Raw genomic sequence first — 21964 nt, 5'->3', positions numbered from 1 at the left:
AAATTTACAAAACCATTTTTTTAGGGACCACCTCACATTTGAAGTCACTTTGAGGGGTCTATATGGCAGAAAATACCCAAAAGTTACACCATTCTAAAAACTGCACCCCTCAAGCTACTCAAAACTACATTCAAGAAGATTATTAACCCTTCAGGTGTTTCACAGGAACTAAAGCAATGTGGAAAGAAAAAATGGACATTTTAATTTTTCCAACAAAAATTTTCTTTTAGCATCAATTTTTTCATTTTCACATGGGAAACAGGATAAAATGGATGCTAAAATTTGTTGGGCAATTTCTCCGGAGTACAACGATACCTCATATGTGGTCATAAACCACTGTTTGGGCGCACGGCACGGCTCAGAAGGGAAGGAGCGCCATTTGACTTTTTGAATGGAAAATATGCTGGAATATTTAGCGGTTGCCATGTCGTGTTTGGAGAGCCCCTGTGTGCATAAACATTGGAGCTCCTCCACAAGTGACCCCATTTTGGAAACTAGACCCCCCCAAGGAACTTATCTAGATGCATAGTGATCACTTTGAACCCCCAGGTACTTCACAAATTGATCTGTAAAAAAAAAACAACTTTTTTTTCACAAAAATTTTCTTTTAGCCTCAGTTTTTTCATTTTCACATGGGCAACAGGATAAAATGGATCCTAAAATTTGTTGAGCAATTTCTCCTGAGTGCACAGATACCTCATATGTGGTCATAAACCACTGTTTGGGTGCACGGCATGGCCCGGAAGGCAAGGAGCACCATTTGACTTTTTGAATGGAAAATTAGCTCCAATCGTTTTCGGACACCATGTCGCATTTGGAGAGCCCCTGTGCACCTAAACATTGGAGCTCCCCCACAAGTGACCCCATTTTGGAAACTAGACCCCCTAAGGAACTTATCTAGACGTGTAGGGAGCACTTTGAACCCCCAAGTGCTTCACAAAAGTTTATAACACAGAGCAGTGAAAATAAAAAATAATTTTTTTTCCTCAAAAATGATTTTTAGCACACTATTTTTAATTTTCACAAGGCTAACAGGAGAAATTGGACCACAAATCTTGTTGTCCAGTTTGTCCTGAGTACGCTGGTACCCCATATGTGGGGGGGAACCACTGTTTGGGCACACGGCAGGGCTCAGAAGGGAAGGAGCGCCATTTGACTTTTTGAAATGCAAATTACTTCCAATCGTTAGCGGACACCATGTTGTGTTTGGAGAGCCACTGTGTGCCTAAACATTGTAGCTCCCCCACAAATGACCCCATTTTGGAAACTAGACCCCCTAAGGAACTTATCTAGATGTGTAGTGAGCACCTTGAACCCTCAAGTGCTTCACAAAAGTTTATGACGCAGAGCCGTGAAAATAAAAAAAAAATTTTTTCCCTCAAAAAATTATTTTTTAGTGAGCAATTTTTTATTTTCACAAGGGTACCAGGATAAATTAGACTCCAAAATTTGTTGTCCAGTTTGTCCTGAGTACGCTGGTACCCCACATGTGGGGGGGAACCACTGTTTGGGCACACGTCGGGCTCGGAAGGGAAGTAGTGACATTTTGAAATGCTGACTTTGATGGAATGGTCTGCGGGTGTCATGTTACATTTGCACAGCCCCTGATGTACCTAAACTGTGGAACCCCCCCACAAGTGACCCCATTTTGGAGACTAGACCCCCCAAGGAACTTATCTAGATGTGTGGTGAGCACCTTGAACCCCCAAGTGCTTCACAGAAGTTTATAACGCAGAGCAGTGAAAATAAAAAAAATTTTTTTTTCCTCAAAAAAAAATGATTTTTAGCTAGCAATTTTTTTTTTCACAAGGGTAGCAGGATAAATTGGACACCAAAAGTTGTTGTACAGTTTGTCCTGAGTACGCTGGTGCCCCATATATGGGGGGGAACTATTGTTTGGGCACACGTAAGGGCTCGGAATGGAAGTAGTGGCGTTTTGAAATGCAGACTTTGATGGAATGGTCTGCGGTCGTCATTACGTTTGCAGACCCCCTGATGTGCCTAAACAATAGAAACCCCCCACAAGTGACCCCATTTTGGAAACTAGACCTCCCAAGTAACTTATCTAGATGCCTGGTGAGCACTTTGGACCCCCAAGTGCTTCACAGAAGTTTATAACGCAGAGACGTGAAAATTTAAAAAAAAAAATTTTTTCCACAAAAATATTTTTTTAGCCCCCAATTTTTTATTTTCCCAAGGGTACCAGGAGAAATTAGACCCCCAAAGTTGTTGTGCAATTTTTCCTGAGTACGCTGATACCCCATATGTTGGGGTAAACCACTGTTTGGGCACACGTCGGGGCTTGGAAGGGAGGAAGCACCGTTTAACTTTTTGAACGCAAAATTGGCTGGAATCAATGGTTGCACCATGTCGCGTTTGGTGACTCCCTGATGTGCCTAAACAGTGGAAACCCCTCAATTCTAACTCCAGCCCTAACCCCAACACACCCCTAACCACAGCCCTAACCCCAACACATCCCTAACCCTAATTCCAACCCTAACCATAACCCTAACCCCAACAGACCCCGAACCCTAATCCCAACCCTAACCATAACCCTAACCACAAGCCTAACCCTAATTCCAAGCCTAACCCTAATTCCAAGCCTAACCCTAATTCCAAGCCTAACCCTAATTCCAAGCCTAACCCTAATTCCAAGCCTAACCCTAATTCCAAGCCTAACCCTAATTCCAAGCCTAACCCTAATTCCAAGCCTAACCCTAATTCCAAGCCTAACCCTAATTCCAAGCCTAACCCTAATGGAAAAATAAAAATAAAAATATTTTCTTTATTTTATTAGTTCTGCCTACCTATGGGGGTGATAATCGGGGGGTTTATTTACTTTTTCTTTCATTTTGATCACTGTGAGAGTGATCAAAATGAAAGAATGGAATCTGCAGCCGGCAGATTCGGGCGGGCGCACATTTTCAAAGATGGCGGCGCCCATCATCCGGACCCGAGGGACACCGGGAGGGACGGGGGGACACCGGAGGTACCGGGGGGGGGGTGAGGGGGGGACCGGAGGCTGGCGGGGAGCAGAGGGAATGGGAGGGGGGCAGATGATGACAGCGGCGGCAGATCGCCGCTGTCATTAAGTTGCGGGGGGGCGATCGCCGGTGGGGGGGTGGAATCGGTGTCTCCAGCCATGTCCGATGCTACAGCAGCATCGGACATGGCTGGATTGTAATATTTCATCAATTTTCATTGATGAAATATTACTATCGCTCTGATTGGCTGTTAAAAGTGAAAGCCAATCAGAGCGATCGTAGCCACGGGGCGAAGCCACGCCCCCTGTGGTGAATTACAAAGCCCCCTGTATCTGCGGGTCGGGTGACCTTTCAGTGACCCCGGTCACCCGACCCGCAGGGGGGCTTTGAAGTCATGACGCCACATAGGCGTCACTGGTCAGATTTGAACCAGGTTTCATGACGCCTATGTGGCGTCATTGGTCGTGAAGGGGTTAAACCAGTTTGCTGGATTAAAAAAGAATGTGTTACCTCACCAGGAGTCTATTTGCACTGTGTTTTAACCGTTGATCTCTAAGTTCACATATTTTGTCTATACTGGCCCTGATCTGGAGATTGCCAGCAGGGTCGATATAATTACAACAGGTGGGACCAATTATTTGACACATTCCTCCTTCACATTTGTACCTTAGGCCGCGTTGTATTAAACTGAAACCAGGGATTAGCGGCCCATCCGATTATAGCCAATGAGGCAGATATATCACGGGGCACATCTTTTTCCCAAAACCTAGATTGAGTCCAAGTCTCATTGTGTATGCAGTGTGGGGTTAATACCTTCCATGGCTCCAGAGGTAAGGCTAAGTACGGCATAGTCCTTGCAGATACTGGGCTGTGTGTGCAGATCCAACAGTCTTTCGGTTTCTGTCCTTCCATGTCCTTTATGAGAATAGCATGATGCCGAATAAGTTTGTTGTCCCAGTCAGCATTTAAGAGTTTGTCCTGTGTCTCTGTAGAGTGCAGTAACCCTGTCACTGCCAGCAAGGTGATTAGGAGAACAGTCATTCTGCTGTTGAAAGGACCTTCTTGCAGTGACTGTCTTGGATCCAGGTGGGCTTTCCCTCAAGTTTTACTGAGGTGGATGTGGTCAGCTGGACTTTTAAGGGGCCGTCAAATCATGGGTCCAGGCTCCTTCTCATGTGTCTGCGTATAACCACCCAATCACCTAGATACAGCTGATGCACATCTGCACTGGCATTAGGATCTGGAATGGATGAAAACACATGTTTATGCACCACATTAATTCTTTTCTGCAAGACCTGGACATAGGCTGTCCTAGCACCGTGTTGCATTTGTAGCACCTGTGGGAAGTACAGATCAGTCTTTGGTGCACTACCAAACAGGACTTCAAAAGGAGACAAACCTGTGTTTCTATTTGGAGTGTGTCTGACTGAAGAGTGCAATAGGCAAGCACTCTACCCAGCTCTTTCCTGTGTCTGCCATGGCCTTTTGAATTTTCAATTTGTGTCCCATTTAGTCTTTTCACTTTCCCACTACTTTGTGGCCTATATGGTGTATGAAATGCTTGCTGTGCACTCAGGGCCTGCATGACTTCCCTCATTATTTCTCCCATGAAGTGTGTACCCCTATTGGTTTCTACGGTTTCTGGGACACCATACCTGCAGATCAGTTCTTTTATCAGTTTGTCTGCAGTCGTTTTAGCATTTTCACATTTTACCGGATAGGCTTCCGGACAACCAGAGAAGAGATCCATCCTCAACAGTTTAATCTCTCTCCTCTCCAGGGCACTGAACGACAGGTCTGTATGACGAGTGATTTTGCTCCTCCGGAACATGATCCAGTCATTGAAACCTTCTATAAATTTGTGAAGGCTGATATAGCCAAATTGAGGAAAAGAAATATTAGGTTGGGTAATTCGAATATCAGTGCCCTGGAGAGGAGAGAGATTAAACTGTTGAGGATGAACAAATCCATCACCATCAAGCCGGCTGATAAAGGCGGGGCGGTGGTGGTGATGGATACCTTACAATATCGTGAGGAAATTATGTCTCAATTATCTGATGGCAATGTATATGAGAGATTATCGGTTAATCCTATTCAGAGGTTCAAACTAGAGCTGGAAGAACTAATTGATGAAGCTCTCTATAGAGGCTTGATTGATGCTAAGTTGGCTAAATACCTCAAGGTGGAGCACCCTATTGTCCCCATTCTATACACCCTCCCCAAGATCCATAAGGATTTACAGAGACCACCCGGACGTCTTATTGTCTCGGGGAGGGGTTCTCTATGTAATAAAGTGTCAATTTTTTTGGATCGTTTACTGCGGAGGTTTGCGGTTTCTGCCCCTTCGTATGTTACATAGTAACATAGTGTGGGGAGGTTGAACTGACGGACAGGTCTGCCTGTGGAGAGAGGCAGAGGGATAGCGCAGTGTAGGCTGAGATACAGAAAAAGGGGTGTCATGTGGTAGTTTGACGTGCGTCCCTTAGATACCCGATGTGTATCTTAGTTACCAGCTGATCGCTGGTCTCCCGCCTGTCACATGCAGCGATGCATGAGGGCCAGCGGGAGACCAGCGATAAAAGTCCAGGGCTTTCCAAGAGCGATCAGCGATACCGGCAGGGGGGCTGATCGCTGTCACACACGGCGATCTCACTGGTGAGATCGCTGTTGTGTGACAAAACTTGTGACTCAGCAGCGATCTCGCTAGCGATATCGCTATGTGTGATGGGGCCCTTAAAGACTTTTGACGCTTATAGGGTGCGGTTTAACTTTTTGTATTTTCATCTCAGTACTTTGGTCATGCTGGTGTGCCAGTGCTGTCTGTTGATTTAGCGAGCTTTGGTATGTGTGAGAAGGGCAACAGATTCCAGAGGTACAACTATTGTGGCGTTATATAGAGCGGAAGCGGCATTCACATTGTGTTGGGAACTTATGTCTATATCCTGGAGAAGGGAATTGGACAGTTTGAGTAGATAGAGATGTTTAAAATTTCTGAGAGGGTGTGCAAGTTTGTCCAGTAGAGATTGTGGACAAGGAGAGTAGAGGGAAGAGAATGTGAGTAGGTTGTCGTCAGAAAGAGGGAGAGGTGAGATGGAGAGGTTAGATAAGGAGCAGAGGCGTGTGAAGATGTCCAATGTGCAACCCGATATCTAAATCTGGTATTGCTGTAATCGCACCGACCTGAAGAATAAAGTCTCCTAATCACTTATACCGCACGAGGAACGGCATAAAAAATAAATCAAATCAATTTTGTTCACCTGCTGTTGATTTCTTCATTCTACCTCCCAAAGATCGCAGTAAGGCTCAGCGTACATATATTCTGCAATTCAGACGAAACCCCTGGCAGAAGATTCCCTATAATGAGACAGATGGAGGCCCTGTGTACTCCATCTGACCTGTGATCCGGCGGTGTTCGTCTTTTTAGGATTGCATAAAAGTGCCGTCGGTTACAGTTTTGTGCACTTCTGAAGAGGACACCACTGAACAGAGGCCAAACTGCTGTCTCATTATAGTGAATGGCTCTCTCAAGGGTTTCATCTGAATTACAAAACTCGATTTAGATGGCAACCCCAAAGTAAGTGGTCAGCGTAGAGCGTCAGATAAATGTGATCCCAAACATTCTGGAAAATGTTTCCAATAAAAGCTTCTACTCAATCCACAAAAAAGCAAGCCCTAACTCTGGTCCATCATCTGTTAATGAAAATATAGAGGGCTTCCACGTCACTGGTAGCACAAAGGTTCTAGAAAAGCGAAATGGCTCCTCACTCTCCTAAAAAAATTCAGCAAATTCTGCGCTCCCATTTCCAAATGCCCCCTTCACTTCTGAGCCCCAGTGTGGCTAAACATTTAGTGCCCACATGTTTGGCTTTTCCGAAGTGATGAAAGCTTGACTAACTTACGGGTGCATACCTCCAGAAGCACAGGTTGGGCATAACGTACTGGGCTCTACAGCGTACTGGTCACTACAACAGCAGTCTGCAATTTTCACTTGGCAACATTCATTGCTGCCTGTTTCTGGAAAATACCCATGTAGTCAAAATCGTCACTACACCTGTAGATAAATTCCCCGAGGGGTATACTTTCCCAAATGGGGTCACCTGAAAGGGGATTCTGCAGTTCTAGCAATTAGGGGCTTTGTATATGGAGTCGACAAGCTGTTCTAGGAAAATCTGTGCTCCAGGAGGCAAACAGCACTCCGTACCTCCTGAATCGCTCCATATAGCGAAGGCTAGTTTCACACTAGCGGTTTTTGCCAGCAGCGCACGTCGCCGCTAAGCACCGCCCCCTCCGGTCATCTCCGCATAGTATCGCACACGGCTGCATGCCATCTGCACACCCTATCTTTAGCATAGGGTGTGCTGACCGTGCGCTAGTAGAATTTAGCGTGCGCTGCACCCTTTTGACGGTGCTCCGAGCGCGCCAAATTGCAACATGGTGCGTTCGGCGCGCACCGTCAAAAGGACGCAGCGCACGCTAAATTCTACTAGCGCACGGTCTGCGCACCCTATGCTAAAGATAGGGTGTGCAGATCGCATGCAGCCGTGTGCGATACTAGGCGAAGATGACCGGAGGAGGCGTGCAGGGGGAGGGGCTTAGCAGTGGCGTGCTCTGCTGGCAAAAAACGCTTAGTGAAACTAGCCTTAGTAGTTCTATTCAGCCTCATATGGGGCATTGCCACGTTGAGTAGAAATTGTCGGACAAATTTTGGTGTTATTTTTACTTCTTGTGGGAAAATGTAAAATCTTTGGCTAAAACAAAATTTTGGTGGTAAAATTGTATTTTGTCCTCACTGCCCAATGGTATAAAATTCTGTGATACACCTGTGGTGTCAATCTGATCAGTGCACCCACAGATGAATTCATTGAGGTGTAGTTTGTGAAATGGGGTCACTTATGGGGGGCTTCTGCTTTTGTGGCACCTCATGGGCTCTCAGTGGTTCATGGCATATACAATCCTTAACAGTTAGGCTGTGTTCACACACAGCTTTTTTTTTAGCGGTTTTTACCGCGGTTTTCACTATAAAACCGCTAAAAATAAGCTTCCCAGTCATTTTGCACTTTTTGTGCACATTGATGCATTTTTTACCGTGAAAAAAACGCATCGCGGTAAAAAACGCAGCATGCTCATTAATTTTGCGGATTTTTCCGCGGTTTTGGCTTCTTCCATGTGGTTTGAAACCGCTGCGGAAAAAAACGCATCAAAAACGTATCAAAACCGCGCAAAAACTGCCGTGGAAAAATAGGTGCGGTTTCTGGGAAGGGATTCAGGTTTTTGAGCAGAAATTTTCTGCAACGTGTGCACTTAGCCTAAGATCTAGCGCCTCCTTTCCTTCTGAGCTTTGCACTGTGCATGAAAAAATACTTCCCAATTACATGTATTGTATTGGTGCACTCAGGGAAGAAATGGACAGTTTGTTGTAAAAAGGATAAAAAAATTTCCTATTAGACCTTAAAAAATTAAAAACTTGGCTTAAACAACATTTTAGTGGTAAAAATGTAATTCTTTCTTCACCGCTCTGTGGTATAAAATTCTGTGAAGCACATGTGGAGTCAGTATGATCACTGCACCCCTAGATGAATTGGGGAGTGTAGATTGTAAAATTAGTTCACATATAGGGGGTTTCTGTTATTATGGCACCTCAGTGGCTCAGCCAATGTGACATGGCACACTCAAACCATTCCAGCAAACTCTGAACTGAATATGGCACCTCTTCCCTTCTGAGCTGTGCACTGTACCTCAAAAGTAGCATTCCCCCACATATGGGATGTCGGCATACTCAGGAGAAATTGCACAACAAATTGTTTGGTGCAATTTCTCTTGTTATCCTTATGAAAATACAATATTTTGAGTTAAATCATATTTGTGGGGGAGAATTAGATTATTTTTTTTTTTTTTAAATTTTCACAGCTCAATGTTATGAACTTCTGTGACGCACCTGAGGGTTCAATGTGCTCACCACACCTCTAGATCATTTCCCAGAGGGGTCTAGTTTCCAAAATGGTGTCACTTGTAAGCGATTTTCATTGTTTATGCACATCTTCGGTTCTCCAAACACGACATGGCGTCCGCCAATTGTTCCAGCAAATTTTTCATTCAAAAAGTCAAATGGCGCTCCTTTCCTTTCAAGTTCTGCCATGTGTGCTTTTGTCCCTCATATGGGGTATCGGCATGCTCAGTAGAAATTACACAACAAATTTTTGGGGTCCGTTTTTTTTTTTTTTTGTTACCCTTGTTAAAAATAAAACATTTTGGAATTGAAGTAAAATTTGTGAAAAAAAGTTAAATGTTCATTTTTTTCTTCCACATTACAAAAATTCCTGTGAAGCACCTGAAGGGTTAATAAACTTCTTGAATGTGTTTTTGAGCACCTTGAGAGGTGCAGGTTTAGATTGGTGTCACTTTTGGGTATTTTCTGTCATTTGGGATGCTCAGTCACTTCAAATGTGATGTGGTCCCTAAAAAAAAAAAAGAAAAAAACGTGTTCTAAGAAGGAGGTCAACTTTTAACCCTTATAACTTAACAAAAAAAAAAAAATTTGGTTCCACAATTGTGCTGATGTAAAGTAGACATGTGGGAAATGTTACTTATTAAGTATGTATGTGACATATCTCTGTGATTTAAGGGCATAACTATTCAAAGTTGGAAAATTGTAACCTTTTCAAAATTTTCACCAAATTCAAATTTCTCTTTTTCACAAAGGCAAGTCATATCAAATAAATGTTACCACTAACTTTAAGTTCAATATGTCACGAGAAAACATTGTTAGAATCACTGGGGTCCATGGAAGCGTTCCAGAGTTATTACCTCCTAAAGAGACAGTGGTCAGAATTGTAAAAATTGGCCCGGTCATTAACATGCAAACCACAGTCGGGGTTAAATGGGATAAAATGGATTTTCAAGGTTTAAAATGTGGACAATCTATTCTTCGACCTCAAGTAACTGAAAGCTTATCCTTAGAGTGGGCACAATATCAGTATTGTAAGCCTGAAAAAACCCTTTCAGGATGCTCGCTCACTACATTTCTAGATCTTATTTTATTTAGTGTTTTATTTTTGTAATAGTTATCTCCGAATTCTGTTGTATGATTGAAAAGCTGAAAAACACACTTCCCCCATGTAAATATTTTTTAAACTCTATGCATTTAATCTTCAATATGGTCTACATTTTAACTTTTTGTTTTTGTAGGAGAGATGATTCAAGATCCGGAATGGGAAGCCGAGATGTGAGTAATTCATAAATTGTCATTCATAAAGGTTGTATTTATATTTACATGCTTATCGAAGGAGGAAAAACGGTCAGGACTTTGTGTTCTTATACTGGCATATGAAACTTACCTGAACACTACCACCTTGGCCTTAGTCTTTTTAAGGGGTTTTATGGAGTAGCTACGTTTCCTATCGTTGCCTAATGAACCCGTGTCATAAAGCAGAAACGCATGTTGATGCACGATGTGTGGATTAGTAACATTATTGAACAAAAGACTATTTAGAAGACTTGATTATCTATTTGTGAAGGCACTATTTAACTTATCAGAGGCACTTGTCAGTCTACTGAGGCATGATGGTTGGGAATATTAATCCCGTCACTTTGCACTACGCGTTACATGCAAAAGTACTTTGAGTCCCCTTATTTTTGCAGGTACTTTGTAGTATTTAAGCTTATAATATCAAACTTGTCTGATGTTTTGATAAATTCTACAACTATTATTTCTAGATACTCTGTCAGCAGGTTTTACTATGTCATTTTACACATGCGTGATATTCCAACAACTTGTCACTTAGTTTACTAGGTGCAGCAGTTGGAGCATCAAATTCATCTTCCAGATCTAGCAGTGCTCAGAATGCTGAGCTCTGTATAACCCCACCCACACACCAGTGATTGTCAATATACAGTGCACATAGTAATCTGCCAGACAGCGGCTAGTCGGTGCTGGGGGGGGGGTATGGTTATACAGAGTCAGAGACACAAGGCCGCTACGACTAGCACTTATACTATATTGACAAAAGAACAAAAAAGGAGTTGTACAGCTAATAGTCAAATCAGTAATAATTAGATGAAATAACTACGTAGATGATAGTCACTTACCCATAGTAGGATGTACTAAACAAAAATGCCCACTAAGTGCAGCCTTTAAGCAGGGCTGTGGAGTCGGTAAGCTAAACCTGAGACTCCGACTCCTCAATTTCCCTTACACTGACTCCACTACTCCGACTCCAACGTATATTGCTTATATTTAAGTGAAAAAATTTATTGTAGAACAATGTGAACATCAGACATTCAAGCATTTTTATGATACAATAATCAGGATATTTAGATAGAACATAATATATTGGAATACAACTTTATTGAACACAAAAACTGTAATAAATTGTAAATATGTAATACACTATGTAATATATATATATATATATATACTTTGTGTGTGTGTGTGTGTGTATATATATATATATATATATATATATATATATATATATATATATATATTTATTTTGTAGGGATTCGACTCGCTCAGGTGCAGCGGGAGACAATCATGAGGCAGGTTCTTCCCAAAGTTCATGAGGTTTATTTGCTCCATAAACCATAAATCAGCGTATCACCAAAATAGCCTCTAGCTTAGGCACAAAAGAACATAAACGTCCGTGGCTTCAGACTCGGACCGAGAGTCTCAGCACATGCTGGGAGGTGTAGTCCTCCCCATATACAACTAATATACCCAGCTCAGGGCAATGTCCAGAGCAGCGCTATATCTGCAGCCGCAGACCCAGGAAGGCTTCTCCTTCCTTAGCACACAGGCCACTCTCTGTAGTGTCCCACCTGGACACAGGGAAGTCTGTCCACACTCTCACAGACTCCCTCCACTCTCTCTCACATGTGCCAAACACCTCAATTACATAGCCCTGTAACCACACCCACAGGTGATCACATGGCTATGACATCACTAAAGGTTGTATAGACACACACAGGTTTCCCTGACACAGTGTAACAGAAAGATCAGCAGTACCTCTGCTTATCAATACACCCTGGAGCCTGCATCCCAAGGCCACCCACCTTGAGACCCATAATGGTCATTTAGGACCCTGCTCCTGTTACCACACTGAATGTGCCTGTACACCCGTCCTGGGACACCCACACAGCGCCCCCTAGCCGACACAGTGGTAACTACACCACATACCTCCCCCCTCTGTTCAAACTTGTGGGGTTGAACACATGACATCACCCAGGTATCTTGAGACCTGGCACCCATGTCACCTTGCCCTACAAGTCGAGAGGACCATCTCCGTCTGTTTCGGTAGTCAAACTGCCTCATATTCACGTTAGGCCTCCCCCGCCTCCAGCGGTCAGTATCTCGGCCTTGGGCTTTGGCCTTCCCGTCAACGTCCGTCAGTGTGATCAGACACTCTTTAGTCTCCACCTGTTTGCAGTGCGCTCCGTCACCCGACCTTTCTCTCACCGGCCGGCTCTCCCAGTTCACACTGTCATGAGTCCCACGTCCAGCTGGGCCAACTGGCTGGTCTGAGTCTGACCCTCTGTCGCTACGTCCACCACCGGGTCTCGTGCCTATGCTACTAAGATTAGAACGGCCACTTGCGGACTCTCGACGTTCTTGTCTTCGACTACCTGTCCTTTCATTCTTTGGAGGATCCCTTCGGGTCTTTACAACTTGGGTTGGAGGTGGACGCCACCTGACGTTCTGTATCTGCTTATTCATCTGCAGCCGATCCTGTCTTAGCTGCTCAATCTCCTTCAGGTACGCTACCCGATATTCCAGGAGCAAGCGAAGCTTACCAATGCTTTCCACCGAACCAACCACAATGACAGGAACCATGTCATCTTCAATAACGACTTGGATTTCACCAGCAGGTGGGATCCTCACTCTCTTCACACAGGATCGATTCACCATCTCCTGCATCACCTTTCCAAGTCTGCCAACGACTTTCCCCACCAGATTTCTGGGTACCGGAATTATGTCTTCCACAAAGCCCAGCCGACTTTGTGCTTCCCTTGCAAGCTCCAGACGTCGAGCGGCTTTCCTATTACGCTCCACGAGCATCTGTTTCGTGCGGAGACATTGTAGGTGCATCTCCTTCAGGATAGCCACCCTTCTCTCTGTGTCTTCCGTTTCTGCCAGTATCACCAACTGGTCTGTTTCTGGTGCCCAGCTCACACTATAGGCCTTTACTGCCTTTTTAAAGGTCTCATGCACACCTTCGCTGGCACACGCTTCTCGCACGTCTTCGGGTACCTCCATCACGCACTTGAAGGTCATGGACTTGCTCTCATCCTGGACAGATGGCTCTGGGTTCCCCACGGACACTTCCCTCAAGGTATCTGCCAAGACCGGGTGACTGTCTTGTGCAGCTCTTGGCTCATCATCTTCCTGAGATTTACAGTCTTCAGGACCCTTTTCCAAGATGGGCTTTGGCAGTTCTGCCTTGCTATCAGTTGGGCACGGCCGCTGTACGTCTTCGCCCATCCACTTCTTCTGCAGAAGACCTTTTACTACTCCACTGAGTTCTTGCAGAACTTTATCTCGCTCCTCTGCCAGGTAGCGATGCTGATCCTCTCTCCTGAGAATCTCCTGTTGATGCTTCTCTTGGGCCTCTCTGAGCACCTCCATATCTTCCAACAGGGTCTTGTTCATGGTTTTACATGCTGACAGGTGACCTCTGAGCTCAGAGACTTCCTTCTCCAGCTCATCCACTCTGTGCTCAGCTGCTTGCCTTAGGACTCTTTCCCGTTCGACATGTTCTGTTACAGTCTCCTTTATCAGCTGTATCTCATGATCTTGTTCTCTTTTGGCCAGCACGTGTCTCACCACTACCTCTTTAATTATATCATCAAAGGGTACCACTGGGTCAGTCACACCAGTCGAGTGAACCCTCCAGTTACCGTCCAGCACCAATGTGTCTAGTCCAGTAGTCTCATCTCCCAGCCCACCATCTGTCTTATCACGAGACGTCAGGTCCGTCAGTTGGGCAAATGTACTTCTTCCTCTGGTCAGTTCTACCTCTGACCTGTCCATGTCAGGAGCCGTCACTGTCTCAGTGTCCGCTGGCCCCACAGTCGAAGCATCTCCATCATCCGACCAAATGTCATCAAACAAAAGAAAGTCCCGGCCCCTCTCCCAGGCATAGACTAAGTCCCGTGGTATCCCTCTACCTTGGCACTCACCACCTTTGGTCCCCTCAAACACTACTGTGTCTACTGCGTAGTTCACCGTGACCCTGTGTTTACAGCGAACCCTGACGTTTTTCTCGGTCAGAGAGAAAATGAGAGGAGTTCCTGTCAGAGTCACCTGACTCTCTGAGTCCAGCCGACCAAAGGCTCCTTCCCGGTGCAGCATCACTGTACACATCTGTGGCCCGTCATTACTACCTGGAAAGGATATTCCACATTCTGAAAAAGATCTGCACATACACTGCGGTACTCCAGACATACCTACTGAGTCACCCAGTGCTGTCACTTCTTCAAACTTGGCCCCTTTCTGGACCACCACCCCGCTTTGGGTTGCCACTCCAATTTGGGTCACCGCCCCCTTTTGGGACTCCACCCCCTTTTGGGTTACCACTCCAATTTGGGTCACCTCCCCCTTTTGTGACTCCACCCCTTTTTGGGTTACCACTCTAATTTGGGTCACCGCCCCCTTTTGGGACTCCACCCCTTTTTGGGTTACCACTCCCTTTTGGGTCACCGCCCCCTTTTGGGATTTCCCCATGTCCGTTCTGCAGAACTTCTTATGCCACAGTTCACACAGTACAGTTTGTCTCTCACGATACCACACAAGTCTTTGCTGGCACCACCACAGCTCCTGCTGTCACTGATCACCGGCACCTCCGGCTGCTGTTCACACACACACACACACAGCGGCTGGTGTCACTGCAGCTCCTGCTGCGCCATCTTCGTGGACCCGCCAATCCACCGGAAGCCGCTTGTCACCTTCATAACCCTGCCGGGTTACTGGAAGCCGCTTGTCACCCTCAAAGATAAAAAAGCCACAAAAGTGCGCCCATAGGGCCTTACCAGTGCAGGTATAATGGGTTATGCAGCAATAATACAGGGTACTCACCCTTAATAGTTGTGTAAAGCCACAACTACTGTATCCGCTTAGTCACATGCAATAAAGCTGCAGCAGGATGGCGTAGACAGACAGCGTCTGCTACCAATGCTCCCAGGGCAGATCCCTTAAAGAAAACACCAGGTCCCTGTGCTGCGAGACCTTTGTGACCCCACTGAGCCACAGCAAGCACCTTCAGGTTTTGCAGAGGAAAAGAAAAAAAAAAAAGAAAAAAAAACACATGCACAGTCTCTCACATGTCCTGTTCGTGTGCCACTCAGGACGTACCGTCTCCACCTGAGACCGTCCAACACACAGGGCACACCGGGTGCTATTCAGGGAGCCGACCCTCCTCCCAGGGTCTCCCAACACACCAGCCTCACCAGGTCCAGGGGCTCAGCGGGTGCTCTTCAGGACATCCGTCTCCGCCTGAGACTGCCCAACACACGCCTCACCAGGTCCAAGGTCATAGCACGTGTTCCAGGGATCCGATTCCTCTCCCAGAACCTCCCAACACTGACCCTCCAGGACCTTGCTCACTGACCCCTCCAGTAACACAGTCTCTCACTGACCCAGGTCAGTGCAACACAGACTCCTGTCTGTTACCTGTGTCGGCCACACAGGTTCCTGGACGCCTCTTCTCCTCCAGAGGTATCCCACAAATTTTAATACAGTCACTTTCTCTGACCTCAGTCAGTATTACTCACGGTTGTCAGACTGTCTGCTCTCCTGGCTCAGAATCGCCAGCACTGCCACACGTGCTTCTGGGAGTCGCTGCCCGCAGTCTGTCACCAATTGTAGGGATTCGACTCGCTCAGGTGCAGCGGGAGACAATCATGAGGCAGGTTCTTCCCAAAGTTCATGAGGTTTATTTGCTCCATAAACCATAAATCAGCGTATCACCAAAATAGCCTCTAGCTTAGGCACAAAAGAACATAAACGTCCGTGGCTTCAGACTCTGACCGAGAGTCTCAGCACATGCTGGGAGGTGTAGTCCTCCCCATATACAACTAATATACCCAGCTCAGGGCAATGTCCAGAGCAGCGCTATATCTGCAGCCGCAGACCCAGGAAGGCTTCTCCTTCCTTAGCACACAGGCCACTCTCTGTAGTGTCCCACCTGGACACAGGGAAGTCTGTCCACACTCTCACAGACTCCCTCCACTCTCTCTCACATGTGCCAAACACCTCAATTACATAGCCCTGTAACCACACCCACAGGTGATCACATGGCTATGACATCACTAAAGGTTGTATAGACACACACAGGTTTCCCTGACACAGTGTAACAGAAAGATCAGCAGTACCTCTGCTGATCAATACACCCTGGAGCCTGCATCCCAAGGCCACCCACCTTGAGACCCATAATGGTCATTTAGGACCCTGCTCCTGTTACCACACTGAATGTGCCTGTACACCCGTCCTGGGACACCCACACAGCGCCCCCTAGCCGACACAGTGGTAACTACACCACAATATATATATATATATATATATATATATATATATATATATATATATATATATATATATATATATATATTGTATGTATTGTGAGAATCATGTGGGAATAGTGGATGAGGGCAGGTATATCTCGCCCAGATTCCTTTCCTATGTGGCCTAGTCTGGTCAGTATCGCACCTGCTTGCTAATGAATAATGGGAGGTGGATATAAAAGGATGCAAGGTGGTTGTGTGAGGGTGTCAGCCTGGGAACACAGAGAGCCTGTCTGTGTGAGAGACACACGTGTGTGGAAGCAGTGCCCACTGCAACTGTGGTTTGGCTGGACGGGAGAAACCCGCCAGTTGGTAGTTAGGTTGTCCATTGTTTAGTTAGTGCCGGACAGGCAAGGATTTGTTTTATGTTTTATTTCCTTTTGCATTGCTTTCACCGTTAATAAACCTGATCCAGGGTCAGTTATACACGAATCCCAGCTCTGCGCCTGAGTTTCATGCTGAATGCACGTGACCTTTGACCCCAGCAAAGGCGATCCCGGAGTGTTTTATCACATAGTGGTGGAGAACGCGGGCATCACGTTGCAAGCATGAGCATGGAGGACGTGGTGAAAGCGCTGGTACAGTCCACCGCCGTCCAGCAAGAAGCTAATCGGGTGATGATGGCCCAGCTGAAGGAGTTGGTGAACATGACAGTTACCGATCGTTCGCTTCTCCAGCAGGTGGCGCAGCGCTTGGCAAGCTTACCTGAGCTTAACCTGGAAGCCGAGTCGAGAGTGATTCACGTGAGTCGGTACTGGCAGAAAATGACGACCGAAGATGACGTCGAGGCATACCTGACCACGTTTGAACGGACGGCGGTGCGAGAAAAATGGCCGAAGGCACGATGGGCCGGCCTGATTGCCCCGTTTCTTTCCGGTGAGGCCCAAAAGGCTTATTATGATTTAGAGCCTGAAGCCACGCAGGACTTTGACAAACTGAAAGCCGAGATCTTGGCCCGGCTGGGAGTGACGACCGCTGTCCTTGCACAGAGTGCATCAATGGACTTATCAGCCGGATAAACCACCGCGGTCCAAGATGTTCGACCTGATCCACGTGACGAAGAAGTGGCTACAACCCGAGGTGTTGACAGCGCCAGAGATAATCCAGAGAGTCGTCATGGACAAGTACCTGAGAGCTCTACCGCCAGCCCTGAGGAAGTGGGTAAGCCATGGAAATCCTACGACGGCAGATCAACTGGTGGATCTGGTTAAACGTTACTCCGTGGCAGAAGGACTCCGAGACGACGCTACCCCACCTCGTTCTTCATCTCCACGTGGAACCGGTAAGACTGTTCCAGTAAGTAAGGGAGATGGAAAAATCCCTAAGACAGTGGGGGAGGAAAACGGGACTGCCCGCACTGCGAGGCCGAGAGTAACGAACTATGGTCTAAGCAAGGGGCCCGTTAGGTGTTTCCGCTGCCAAGAGATGGGACATATTGCTGCGAACTGTCCGGTCACTACTGAACCCATGCAGTGCGACGTCACAGACTCTAAAACCCGCATGTCTATGGTTGCACGGGTAGTGAGTGTGAATGCCGGTCAAAAGGATGTGGAAAAACACTTGTGTGATTTAACTGTTGATGGCAAAAATGTGGTGGCATTGTTAGACTCGGGAAGTGTGGTGACTCTGGTGAAGGCCAGTCTGGTGTCAGCCCCGACTGGACCATCAGACAAATTTTCTGTGACGTGTGTGCATGGAGACACCTGTTCGTACCTCACCACGGTCATATGCATTACTACTTCATATGGGTCTGTGCGACATAAAGTGGGACTCGTCCCGGCGTTATTGCATGATGTCATCCTGGGCCGGGATTTTCCCCATTTCTGGCAATTGTGGGAGAATCAGTTGATGCCCTCGGGTAATAGTGTACATGATTCTTCTCCCAGGGCGCGTGTGGGTCCCGAACCCCTGGAAGAGGTCTCCCCGGAAGACTCGGGGGAAGAGTCTGCGGGAAATGACCTGCAGTTCCCGTTTTCAGTCATGGCGGGTGATACGGAGGAGACCGGGGAAGAGGAGGAGGCCGACAGCCGTCCACCTCCCCGTTTGACGGATTTGGAAGTTCAGAAAGATGACTTCCAAAGCGAGCAAATAAAGGATCCTACCCTTTCTCAGGCTAGGACAAATGTAAAAGTGATAAATGGGGTACCCGTAGAACCTGGCTCTAGGCTGGCATATCCTTACATGGTTCTGGAGAATGATTTACTCTATCAGATAGAGAAAAAGGGGGAAGATACGGTGCAACTATTAGTCGTGCCAAAACCCTACCGGCGGCAGGTGCTGGACCTGGCCCACGGACATGTGATCACCTGGGAGTCCAGAAAACCACCGAAAGGATATTACACTGTTTTGTTTGGCCAGGCATGCATCACGATATTCGAGTATATTGTGAGTCTTGTCCTGACTGCCAAGCCTCTGCACCTAAGCCCCGTTTCTGTAGCCCTTTGGTACCCCTACCTATTATTGAAGTCCCGTTTGAGAGGATTGGGATGGATTTAGTTGGGCCCCTTCCACGGTCTGCACGTGGACACCAACATTTCCTGGTCATCTTGGATTATGCCACTCGTTACCCGGAGGCCATCCCTTTGCGTAACACGGCCACCAAGACGATTGCCAAGGAACTGGTGCATGTGTTTAGTCGGGTCGGTATACCAAAACAGATACTCACCGACCAGGGGGACCCCCTTTATGTCCAGGGTAATGAAGGAGCTCTGCCGGTTGTTACAAATCGAACCGTTACGCACATCCGTGTATCACCCTCAAACAGACGGGTTGGTCGAACGGTTCAATAAAACTCTGAAGCAGATGCTGAGAAAGGTGATAGACAAGGATGGGAAGAACTGGGACTACTTACTTCCGTATTTGCTTTTTGCCATCAGGGAAGTACCCCAGTCTTCCACGGGATTCTCGCCTTTCGAGTTATTGTACGCCCGACGTCCTCGCGGACTCTTAGACGTTGCAAAAGAAACCTGGGAGGGTCAGGTCACTCCATTTAAAACAGTGATAGATCACGTCACACAAATGCAGGACCGTATTGCGGCTGTTATGCCTATCGTCAAAGAACACATGATACAGGCTCAAGGAGCCCAAAAAAGAATCTATGATAGGGGCGCCAAGATCCGTACGTTTGCACCCGGAGATAGGGTGTTGATCCTGGTCCCCACGGTGGACAGTAAGTTCCTGGCAAAGTGGCAGGGCCCCTTTGAGATTAAGGAAAGAGTTGGTGAAGTAAACTACAAAGTATACCAGGCAGGTAAACGGAAACCTGAACAGATTTATCATGTAAATCTGATAAAACCCTGGAAAGATCGGTCTGCCTTGTTAGCGGAGCTGGCCCGTCCCATCTGCTCGCATACCATACCGGAGGTACGGGTTGCAGAGACTCTCTCGGAGCGGCAAAAGACTGAGGTCAGGCAGTTTCTACTTCACAACCAAAAGTTTTTCTCAGAAAAACCCGGGCAGACTATGCTAATGAAACATGACATCGTAACGGAACCTGGTGTCACAGTTCACGTAAAGCCCTACCGAATCCCGGAAGCGCGCCGTGAAGCCGTTTCCCGAGAAGTGAAGGCAATGTTAGAGTTAGGAGTCATTGAGGAATCGCACAGTGCGTGGTCCAGCCCGATTGTGCTAATTCCTAAACCGGACGGCACCATCCGGTTCTGCAATGACTAAAGGAAACTGAATGCGGTCTCAAAATTTGATGCCTATCCTATGCCCCGGGTCGATGAGTTAATAGATCGGTTAGGAAAAGCCCGGTATATTACGACCCTAGATCTAACAAAGGGGTATTGGCAGATCCCTCTGGCTGAGGCTGCCAGAGAAAAGACGGCATTTGCTACGCCGGAAGGTTTATTTCAGTATGTGTATATGCCGTTTGGACTGCACGGGGCACCGGCGACCTTCCAGAGACTGATGGATCGAGTCCTGAGGCCACATAGGCGGTACGCTTCGGCCTATTTGGATGACATTGTCATTTACAGCTTGGACTGGGAGACTCATCTCCAGAGAGTACAAGCTGTGATTGACGACCTGTGGGAGGCAGGTCTAACCGCGAACCCCAAGAAATGTCACATCGGGCTAGAAGAAGCCCGGTATTTGGGGTATGTAATTGGGAGGGGTGTTGTTAAACCCCAGGTTGATAAGATTCAGGCGGTTCAGGACTGGCCACAACCTGTCAACAAGAAGCAGGTGCAAGCCTTCCTGGGGATCGCCGGCTATTATCGCAGGTTCATACCCAATTTTGCAGCCATCGCTACCCCCCTGACGGATCTTACAAAAGGGAAAGACTCCGTCATGATTAAATGGAGTTTAGCGGCTGAAGAAGCCTTCCATGGCCTAAAACGGGCACTTTGCTCTCAGCCCGTACTGGTGACTCCGGACTTCCGCAGCGAGTTTGTGGTACAAACGGATGCCTCTGATACCGGTATCGGGGCCGTACTCTCACAAGTGACGGACGGAGTGGAACACCCAGTCCTCTATCTCAGCAGGAAGCTGAATAAACACGAGCAAAGGTATGCAGTCGTAGAAAAAGAGTGCCTCGCCATTAAGTGGGCTTTAGAGGCCCTCAAATATTACCTGGTGGGCCGAAAGTTCAGGCTGATCACTGACCATGCCCCCCTCAAGTGGATGCACTTGAACAAGGAACGGAATAGCCGGGTGACCCGGTGGTTCCTTGCCCTGCAGGCCTACACTTTTACGGTGGAGCACCGCCCAGGGGTACAGATGGGAAATGCAGATGCCCTGTCCCGAGTGCACTGTTTGGCAGGTGTCATTGCTCGACCGGAGTGGTCTGAGCAGAAGGGGGGGATATGTGAGAATCATGTGGGAATATTGGATGAGGGCAGGTATATCTCGCCCAGATTCCTTTCCTATGTGGCCTAGTCTGGTCAGTATCGCACGTGCTTGCTAATGAATAATGGGAGGTGGATATAAAAGGATGCAAGGTGGTTGTGTGAGGGTCTCAGACTGGGAACACAGAGAGCCTGTCTGTGTGAGAGACACACGTGAGTGGAAGCAGTACCCACTGCAACTGTGGTTTGGCTGGACGGGAGAAGCCCGCCAGTTGGTAGTTAGGTTGTCCATTGTTTAGTTAGTGCCGGACAGGCAAGGATTTGTTTTATGTTTTATTTCCTTTTGCATTGCTTTCACCGTTAATAAACCTGACCCAGGGTCAGTTATACACGAATCCCAGCTCTGCGCCTGAGTTTCATGCTGAATGCACGTGACCTTTGACCCCAGCAAAGGCGATCCCGGAGTGTTTTATCACAGTATATATATCACTATGTAATAAACTATGTAAGTGGCAAAAAACAGTTTTCAACAAAAACATACTAAATAACATTTATGCAGTCTATGAATTTGTTCTAAGAAATAGAATTGCCTCCATCAGATCCTGCTTCATAGATGACATCAAATCTGACCTAATAACT

General features: G+C 46.8%; 1 protein-coding gene across 6 annotated transcripts in view; it reads left to right on the top strand.

Moving 5' to 3' along the window:
• Positions 1-21964, top strand: part of LOC141048054 (scaffold attachment factor B2-like) — a 350882-nt gene that overhangs the window by 232521 nt on the left and 96397 nt on the right. For all 6 annotated transcript variants that reach the window (XM_073543402.1, XM_073543397.1, XM_073543398.1 and 3 more), the window contains one exon: positions 10170-10206. In XM_073543402.1, coding sequence (XP_073399503.1) covers positions 10170-10206 — 37 coding nt within the window. The remainder of the gene's footprint in view (positions 1-10169; positions 10207-21964) is intronic.

The sequence above is a fragment of the Dendrobates tinctorius genome, unplaced genomic scaffold (assembly GCF_039654945.1).
Source record: "Dendrobates tinctorius isolate UK_male_01 unplaced genomic scaffold, ASM3965494v1 ptg000132l, whole genome shotgun sequence".
Classification (NCBI taxonomy): Eukaryota; Metazoa; Chordata; class Amphibia; order Anura; family Dendrobatidae; genus Dendrobates; species Dendrobates tinctorius.
This window is presented reverse-complemented; position numbering and strand designations above follow the sequence as displayed.